The sequence below is a fragment of the Vigna unguiculata genome, chromosome 5 (assembly GCF_004118075.2).
Source record: "Vigna unguiculata cultivar IT97K-499-35 chromosome 5, ASM411807v1, whole genome shotgun sequence".
Taxonomy (NCBI): Eukaryota; Viridiplantae; Streptophyta; class Magnoliopsida; order Fabales; family Fabaceae; genus Vigna; species Vigna unguiculata.
In genome coordinates this window covers 7,801,384-7,811,983 of record NC_040283.1, presented here as the reverse complement: position 1 = coordinate 7,811,983, position 10,600 = coordinate 7,801,384, and the positions used below count along the sequence as shown (strand labels likewise).

The following is a 10,600-nucleotide window of genomic DNA, read 5'->3' as shown; positions in this document are numbered from 1 at the left end:
CTTCAAACAATCAATTCTGATTACACATAATTACATTCATTGTATCCTCTAATTAAATTCAATTATCAGTTTCCCTTACCTGATTGATTCGTGCGACTACAGTAAAAACCTGAAACCCCCTTCCCATTATCGATGCTCACAAATCAACCTAAAATTATCAGAAACACGATTATAAAACATCATTAGAGCCACTGATCGACATGGAATTTTTACAAGATACGCAAACCTCACATGCGATACAGATTACATCACATGCAGGGTTTTCAAGAAAAGACCGAGAAAAGAGCAGAATTATAACTTACTCAATTCAAGGTTCTGATCAAACAGACTTGGAGATCTCGCCGCAGTGATCACTCTGGCGGTCTTTGATTTCAAAAAGGATGAAAGAATGGTGAGATATTTTAGAGATAAGTTAGAGAGAATGTAGAGAACAAAGTTTTAGAGAGCTAGTATTTTCTAAATAATGAAATCCTTTTATGAAATTTCTATTTATATAAGCGGTTTATTATTAAAATAATAATAATAATAATAATAATAATAATAATAATAATAATAATAATAATAGGATCTCATTATTTTAAACACAATCATTCTTTTAAATGTGATGGTTTAGGTTCTCACACATTTGCTTTTTACGCAAAGTATTGATTATACATTGATTTTATTAATATTTTTAAATAAGAAAATGATAAAGCAATATTGCGTTTATTACTATTTTTAAAACTTTATCCAGCAAATTTGCAATAAATAGCAAAATATTATTCTGCCTTTTGTTTTGTTATTTATTTTCATGATTTAAAAAAATATTTTAATAAAAAATATATTTTAATGTTTTAATGACCAAACCAAATAAATTAAGGAAAAATATGTAAAAATGTGACAATTTTGTGATTACTAAATTTGGATTTGGTTTTGAAAATGGATTTCATTGAGTAAAAATAAGTAGGTTTGACAAAAAAGAAAAATAAAGGTAAAGTTGTTTACATAAATGAGAAGTAGGAGAGAAGTGAAGGAAAATGCATAAGAAGATTGTGAGTGATGTGATTAGTCCGATACTATGATGTATCGATACTTCAATTTGGATCACGTATTCATGTTTGACACATATCCGTCTTCGATACTTTAGAATACTTTATTGATACTTATCAGTAAAGTATCTAATTTACAAAGTCGTAGTAAGGTACAAAAAAATATTTGAATAATAATCAATTTTAGTAACAAAAATAATTAGTCACTATATAGTGACCAAATTATGTATCAATTTAAAAACTAAAAATTATTGGCAACTAAAATAGTTCCAAAAAATTATAATTAGTCTCTAAATTGATAATTAAAATAATTTTTATTATGAATTGATTTCTAAATTGATCACTACCATTAACTACCGAGATTTTGACTACCAAAATAATTTGTTTCTAAATTAGTTACTAACATTAGCTACAAAGGTTTCGGCTACCAAAATAATTAGTCTATAAATTGGTTTCTAATTAGGAAATTGATCTCTAACATATTTTTTGTTACTAAAATTGGTCATTATTTCAGAGTTTTCTTATAATGGTACTTTTATGATGACAATAATTTTATTTTTTATGTTGATAACTTTAGTACATATAATTTTAATTTGGATTAATACAATAACAATCATATATTTATTATGTTTTCAAGAATTATTGTACACACTTTTCAATATTCATATATCGCGTATCTATCATGTATCGTGTTCTTTCAAAATAAATGTATCCACGTATCAAATACGTGTCGTATCTAATACACGTATCATATCCGTGTATCATAGGTTCGATATGTTAAAAAAATTAATTGATAAAATTATAAAATAATAGTTTTACCATTGTATCTAGAATATAATTTAAAATAAAATATTGTTAGTGTAAATAATGTAAAAGTAAAATGTGAGTTATTATTTAATATAAAAATATTTTAATTGATGAAATTATATTAAAATAAAATAAGATTACTAAAAGAATAATTTATAAAATCGTAAGATAATAGTTTTATCATTGTATCTAAAAAAATAATTTAAAATAAGATGTTGTTATTGTAGATGATGTTAAAATAAAATATGAGTTATTATTTAATATAAAAATATTTTAATTGGTAAAATTATATTAAAATAAAATAAGATTATTATTATTGTTATTATTATTTCTTCGAGGGACTTCTTCATCTTCATCAATTTCTTCTTCCTTTTTTCACCTTAAAAATTGTAAGAAAATATCATTATAAAGATTGCACCACCACAATGAGGAAAATTGATTCTTTATAAAACAAAAGTGAGGAGAATCAATTATCCACTCACATGCACCATAAAAAATGACTATTTGTGTAAAGAGAGTGAGGAAAATCATTCTTCATCCAACTATAATAATTAAGAATCAACTTTCTATCTCAATGTTTTGCACACCTTAACACAACTTTACACATCATCATAAAGTCCATGCACATCGACCTTCTTCACAAACAAACTAGAGACAACACATTAACCACATTATTGGGTGAAAATGACCCGTGAAATAGAAGGGTAATTGTGTAATCTCACAAATGATTAACTATCTTTTTTAGCATTTTTATTCACCATAACTTACCAACTTCACACATTCACTCGGTCTTAGAGCTTAGCACACATTTGCACAACTTTACATATCATCATGGAGTATATGCACACTGACCTTCTTCACAAACAAACTAGAACACAACAACCACAATACTGAGTGAAAATGACCTGTGAAACAGAAGGGTAATTGTGTAATCTTACAAATGATGAACTATCTTTTTTAAGCATTTTTCTTCACCATAACTGCACCAACATCACACACCTTCACTCAGTCTCAAAGCTTAGCACGCATTTGCATAACTTTACACATCATCATGAAGTTTATGCACACCGACCTTCTTCATAAACGAACTAGAGACAACATAATAACCACAATACTGAGTGAAAACAACCATGAAATAAAAAGGTAATTGTGTAATCTCACAAATGAAGAAGTGTCTTTTTCAGCATCTTTCTTCACCACAACCATGAACTCCACTCGCTTCCTTCATTCATTTAGGTTTTTGCATATACATTGACTATAAAAAAATGTTCGTTACCTACAACAAAAATATGTATGTAACCCAAAAAATCTATAAAAAATGTAGTTTTACCTACAGATAGATAAAATAGTCAGTTGTAAACATTATATACAAATTTATCTGTATGTAAATTACATATAGATTTATTCGTTAATAATTTCCTACAGATATATCTGTATGTAACTATTTATGAATATATCCGTATGTAATTACTTACAAATATATCATAAAGTGTTTTTCCAGTCGACATCTAAAAAAATACTTCAAAATAAAAATACAAACTTAAAAAATCTAAAAAGAAAAAAAAATTGTTATTATGAAACTTTCTCTTGTAACATCTTTAAAAAAAAACAAATCTATGGTTCTGTAAAAATAAATAAGTTAATATAAAAACCAGTAAAACACATATTAAACTTTAAACAAATTTGATACTATTTGTTTTAATGGCACGAGGATAACAACTTTTAAAAGTGATTTGAAAGGTGAGATATTGTCGAAAATTGAAAAGTTAGTTGATTATTAAAAGCTAGGAACTATACCAGTTGAAAATTGTTAAGATAGATTATTAAATTACAAGTATTTGATTAAAATAACAATTAAAGTAAATTATAAATATAAATACAAAATTAAGTATGTTTACACGATTTTTATATAAATTTTAATTTGTATTGGTAAAATATGTTTTATTAAATTTGATCGTGAATTATTTTTAGTCTCTTATAATATTTGTTTACATCTAGAACTATTTTAATTATATTTAATTTTGTTTCAATCATTATATATTTTTTATATTATGTACTTATTTTTTAATTTTATATTATATACTGACAATATTTTTATTCAGTTTTAAAATAAAGTAAAAATAATACATTTTTTAATACACGTATATCTAAAATAAAGTGAAACCATATATATATATATATATATATATATATATATATATATAATCACCAAAAATAAGAAAAATATAAAGTCTATTAATATATTGAAATATAATTCTAAGATAGTAAAATAAATGTTGTAAATAACATAGTAATTAAAAAATTTACAATATAGAATTTTGTAAAAAATAATGATAATAAACTTATTTTCCATTATTGTCAATACCTTATTTAGTAAAAAATTGAAAACACCTTATGTTAAATAATAAAGTCAATTCTTTTATTGAATGAAGAAAATAAAATAATAAATCACATCTTATGTATAAAAAATGAAAACTTAAAAAATATTTTAAGAATAAAATAAAAATAAACATGAAAAGATAAAAATTGGAAGTTATTTTGTCACAGCTAAAAAAATTAGATATAAGTTGAAATGACTTGTAAAAATGACTTTTTTAAGGAAGGTTGTTTATTTTGTAAGTGAAAATAAATCTAAACAAACACACACTTAAGCAGAGGAAAAACAGAAGTAAGTGGTTACTCTTTGGAAAAAAAATGTAATTTTGGTTTAATTTTTAATTCTACATTTATTTTTTAACATGACATTTTCCTTGGTGCTACGTAAAAAAAATTAATTAATTAGAAGAACAAATGAAATAAATATAGGAAAAATATCAATTAAACAGTTTGTTTAGAATAGAAAATTTATCAATAAAAGGCGAACAATAAAGCACATTACTTAGACCACTTGTCATTTGACAAGCAATAATAGTTCAAATAACAAACTGTTTTTTCTTCCAGTTCATGTAATTTTTAACTACACTCATGTAATTTTATTGAAATGACCACTTTATCATTTATAAAATTGTTTTTCTTTTAGGTTATTTGTTTGAGAAGTTATGTAATTTCTGAAATATGATTTATAAATAATTTTTTTAGAACATTATTATAAAAAACAAGCTTTATGTATATGTGAAATGCTATTCGGTACGTAATTTCCAGAATAAACTTTTTGAAACCTATATAATATATAATAAGTTTCTAGAAACAAAGTTTTTAAAAGAAACTCTTTTGTCTTCTTTTTTCTTTTTTATATTTTAGTCTTGTTTTACCAGTATTGAGTGCAGTTAGTAATAAGGTTGGTGCAGGAAGAACGAGTTAAAACAAACAAATGAAGAGAGAAGGCCTATAAAGACCTAGAAAAGAAATAGCGGGCTTTTGTGATAAGCAAGGCCCAATAAGTAATAAAAGTAAGAAAGAGGCGAAGAGTGAAGGAAGAGAGAGTTGGAAGAAGAGAAAGAAGAAGAAAGATGAACTTGCGATGGATGGAAGCGGTGTTGCCGTTGGGAATCATAGCGGGAATGCTGTGTGTAATGGGAAATGCTCAGTATTACATTCACAGAGCCGCGCATGGCAGAGTAATTTCTCTTTTTTTCTTTTTATTATTTTTGTTATCGATCAATTTTTGGATTGGATCTTTCTCAGTGATGTTAAATTCTTTCAGCCTAAGCACATCGGAAACGATCTGTGGGACGTTGCGATGGAACGAAGGGACAAGAAGCTTCATGAACAAGCCTCCTCCTCCAATTAACGCCGTAAGTTTCGCTCTTGTTTTTCTCTTTTGAAATGCCCTAGGGTTTCCGCGAATGCTATCTATTTTGACTGTGAATTCTCGACAGGAAAAATTTATGAGAGTATCGTGTTGAGTGATTAGATCGGTCGAAATTTTGTTGAGTTTGTGGTTTTGCGCTGTTGCTTTACAGCTGTTGTAATGCAAAACGATTTAGATGATTACGTTGTCGTTTTTTTAGCCTATACGGTGAAGTAAAGTCTTCTTCTAGAAAGCACAGATACTATGTATACGCGCTAGGGTGTGGGAGGTGAGAATTTATTTATTTATTTTTTAAATATTTTTTAATTATTTGAAGATGGAACATAGGGTGGGCAATATGAAGTTATGGTTTTTAATTTGAAAGTTCATGGTTGAGATTTTAATAATTCCATGAATTTTTATATTTATGTGTATTCTATTGAGGTTTTGTGTATTGATTTTTCAATCAATGGTATAAATTTGCTGTTTATTTCTTACTTTTACTTGTCTTTGGATTGGTGGAATAAGATGGAATGGAAATATAATACTGCTATCTTTATTGTTTGGATTAGTAAAAGAATGAGGATGGGATATAATGGATAAATTTCTTCATAAACACTTGTACAGGAAAAATGAGAAGATAAAATGAAATAAGATTCTCCGGTTAGCTAAAATTAGCTTATCATAAGTGAACCGCTTTTGGAAAAGTTAGATGAAATAAACTTCTCTTTATTTCATTTTTCAGTTTTTGTACATGAAATGGCTTAACCTATCCAAACAGGACCAAGGTCTATTATTTACCCAGTTTTTCTTTTTATCAGTATTCGAGGAATGGGAATTTTATTTCATTGCATCATAACACATCCAAATAATGGAATGAAGATTTTATTCCGTTGTGTTCTACCTTTTTATTTTGTTTATTTCTTTCCTTCAATCCAAATGCAGCTTAAAGAGAATTCAATTTCTTTTCTAAAATTATAGGATGCAACATAGGCCTTAGTAAAACATGAACTGAACATGAAGATGAAAATCTTGAATGAAAACAAAAATATTTTTTTAGAATTTTGTACAAGTTACTGTAAATATAATAAATGTTGTCATGTATCCTGTTATTGTGATATTCCTACTATGTAATAGTTCAATAAATAATAGGAAAGTTGTACATAAGTAGCTTTCCTTGGTATTTTGAGCTCCTTTATAGTTCTTAGTTCGATGCTATGTTTCATTGTGCAATCTGTTTTCTGAGAGATTTGAGCCGTTCATGTGTTTCTTTGTCTTATATAGTTTTTTTGTCCAACGACCTGCCCTCTGCTCAGACTTTAGTTTTTCTTTCCTGAAGTATCTTCTCTTTCTGTGAAGAATGACAATTTTGATGATTAAAAGTACGGTTTTGGTATATTGTTCATGCTAACGGAAACAGGCATAATTTTGGATGAACATCAAATTTTACGAGGATCTCTCTTCCATCCTCAACAGGAAAACATATTGAGTTTTCATATCCTTTCTTCTGTTCTCTTCCCCGTTAAGAATCTTGTTCTTCATTAGTGTTTATAGTCTTTATAGAAGTGCTCTAGCAACACTTTGATCTGGAGATTGAATTTTCTGTTCTAGATGTTTTGATGTGTACAGAATAGAAAGCATAATATTTACACTGAATCATGCAGGTTGTTTTATCAATGTCATGTGAAGAAAATAAACTGGTCTCCTGGATTTGAGGCTCTGTTCTTGGGAAGCAGGGTGAATCACTACAATGAAATTCCGTTTCTTTTCATGTATGCAATTCAACATAAGATTTATAATATACCTATACTCCAATCACGATTGCTTTCTCTAAGCTTGTTTAAAACTTATTTGTTCTGATATAGCTGTTACCTTCTATAATCTGACCATTTTGTGCTTGACGATTGATTGGCTGCAAATCTTGCTAGTTGGCGTCAATGGCCGATGAATTATTACGTAATGCAGCGAATATTCCCAATGCATACGCCACCACAAAAATTGAATTGAAAACGGAAAACACTGTCATTATAATTAGTTGTTGATATTTCATTCACACTGAATGGCAACATTTTATGAATACAACGCTGTAGTTGTATTTTTACAGAAGGGAGTGATTGTAATGGAGTCCAAGAAGAACAGACTCATTAACAAGAGATTTAACATATTAATTGGTTTATAACAAAATGGATTCGACTTTTAAGACTTGTCATAAATGAGTTTTTTTTTTTTTTTATCTATAGAAATTAAACATATTTAAGGCTCATTTTCTCTTCCTCAGAGAACAGACTTAAATATTTATCTGCTAGCTTTCTTTCTCGGACCCAACAACACAGTTACAGTTTGATCAAGTAGAGATTATTCCCCTCAGATCAAACAAGATTCTTTTGAACAGTGAAATTAAGAAAAAAAAAATCCAGTGGGTGTTGATTCGAACAAAAACTCGTTAAAAGGTAACGTCAAAGGATTCAAACTCTTGAAACATGTTAATTTACGTCGAATCCTTGACCACAAACTGCAGTGATGCCCCCAATTAATTATAGTTCTTTAAACAGTAGAAATTGACAAGGAATTGGACAATTATTTCTGCAATATTAACAGATGGAAATATGAAAATAAAAGCAGGTATCTTGATCAACTGACAATACATAAATGCGTGTTTGGTATCTAATGTTGCGAGCGACATCTTACCTGTTCAAAGTTCCTCCATTATAGCAAGCTAAAATAACAGGACCAACAAATTGCCGTGTAATAACATAAAAATCTCCTGAATGTGACAGATGTTTTGGTAAAGAAGAAGAAGATCTCGTATCATTTCAAGCCACATTTTTCTTGCAAAATTTAGGAACATTCGTACTACATTCATTTTTCTTTCTGTTTTTCCTGTTTCCTTGTGAGTGGCTCCTAGTACTGCTTTGCAAAACAAAGGGTACCTCAAACAGCTTTTATTTTACTCTTTGCTCATATATGTTGGAGTCAATGTTTTGGGGTGAATTTTTAAAAAATAAATTATTAAAATAACAATACTTTCTGTCCTCTTAAATAGATGTTACGATTTTCATTCATGAAAAGTTTGAGTTCAACCTCAATAATATTTCGACCATGTTAACCACAGTGTATTTGAATTTATTTTGTGTCGACTAAACCCCTTCATCATAATTCATCTAGTGGCACTTTTTTCGTTTGAACTCATCGTAATGTGTGACAATTAATGGCCAAACACACTGTCAGTTCTCATAAAATGTTGACTATATTGATTTTATTCCATAAAAGGAGCAAATAACTTTTTTATTTATATATAAAAACTTAATGAGGACTTGGATCAAATACACCATCACTAAAGTCAAATAACACAACAAAAACCAAAATATCCTAACTTTAAAGGATTGAAACTGATAAAAAAAAAATTGCAACAACTAAACAAAAAAGGTTCATATTACAAAAACTTGAAAAATCGTGCAAGCCTTTGTTAATAAAAGTTTTAGAATATTGTTCAAGTGTTTGATTCATATTGTCCTTATGTGCTGTTCCATTATGTGCCCTCCTTGTGAAGTTGGGGCCTCGAAATCCAAGCATGAAAGAATGGACTTAAATAATATAAATCCAGAATAAAAAATTATGCACATTCCTACTAGTTGACAGAACTTGTTGATTTTTCAATGACAGAAACTGTGTTAGGTGTTGGTGGTGCTGAGCTGTGAATGTGATACCTTCCTTCATAAGTCATTTTATCTCATCCGTGCAGTTACAAGCATCTCTCTTCTTTGTTTGGTTTGGTTTGGTTTTTTATTATATAGAGATCGAGTAGTTGACTCGTAATAAAAGAGTGGCCAAGTCATCATTTCTTTCAAACACTTCAGGGTATTTATAGAAACAAATCAAGTTGTTGTTGCATAATATATTTTCTCAGGGTTGTTCAAGTGGCAAGGAAGAGATATAGATTGTGGCACTTCAACTAATAAAGAGAGAAAGAACACTACTATTTAAAATGTGACTCATCTTTCCCATTAAGAAAAACCATGGTTTGAGCAAAAACTATAAAATACAAGTGTTTTGTTCAAACCATGGCTTTGGACTTTCACAGCAGAAATTCAACCATATTCAGAGCTGAAAGTTATGGCACAAGAACTGTTTTCCTTGCCATGTGCTGTCCTCAGTGTTTGAATTCTGGACAATAAAATGTCAAGCTGAAAAGTTTTATGTTCTCAGAAAAAATGGATGAAAAACTTTTAATATTAGTCATTGCTGTCAAAACTACATATACAGATTTACTTCTTGTCCTGACTTTGCTTGCATTACCTTGTCCTTTTCTGGTGAAGATGACCACTGAAATGCCAGCACTCAGTAGCAGGTCTTGGCATTAATTTATTTCATCTCTTTAGAAACTTTCCTTCACCCACTTATCTGTTTGGTAACAAAATGCAACACACCAAATCTTTAATGCAACCATCAACAGATGCTTCTTAAATACTGCAGTGTATTTTCTACTCCAACTATACTAGGCCTTTAACTTCTTCTTAGTCAGTTTCTGAGTTTTTTCTTTCCACTTTATGATTGATATGTATTGTATTTGTCATTGATGGATAAATTTCCTAACAAACACCTAAAGGAGAACATTGAAGAACATTATAAAAGCTTTCTCATCTGACTTTTTCAAACAGGCAAAAATTGATTTCAATTTATGTGAGAAACTTCAGTTTTGTATCTTAGTTTTTCCTGCTTTAAACATTTATGGAAAAGTTTATTCCAACAGCATTATAACTAACATTACAAACTGCATCCTATCTAAATCCATTTGTTAGCAAGACCATTATTAACAAAGACAGTAGCAAGAGAAGGTAGACAAAAAAGAAGGGTACACATTGAATTTCCAAGTATGGTTCTCAGAAACAAAGGTGAGGACATAGAGACCAATGAGCCTCTTCTTCACTTAAATGAATGAACAGGAATGATGGGAACTGGTGGATGAACAAATAAGCATTGTGTGCCCACAACATTTATACCAAGTTATCATGCTTCAACCACGTGAAAAGGATAG

At 28.6% G+C, this 10,600-nt stretch overlaps 1 protein-coding gene across 1 annotated transcript; it reads left to right on the top strand.

Annotated features, from left to right (window-relative positions):
• The first annotated feature begins 5,151 nt into the window (after positions 1-5,151).
• On the top strand, positions 5,152-7,471 carry LOC114183747 (NADH dehydrogenase [ubiquinone] 1 alpha subcomplex subunit 1). Its single transcript, XM_028070877.1, has 3 exons — positions 5,152-5,392; positions 5,479-5,569; positions 7,230-7,471. The coding sequence occupies exons 1-2, from the start codon at positions 5,285-5,287 to the stop codon at positions 5,563-5,565; spliced, it is 195 nt and encodes a 64-aa protein (XP_027926678.1). The 5' UTR covers positions 5,152-5,284; the 3' UTR covers positions 5,566-5,569; positions 7,230-7,471.
• The last annotated feature ends 3,129 nt before the right edge of the window (positions 7,472-10,600 follow it).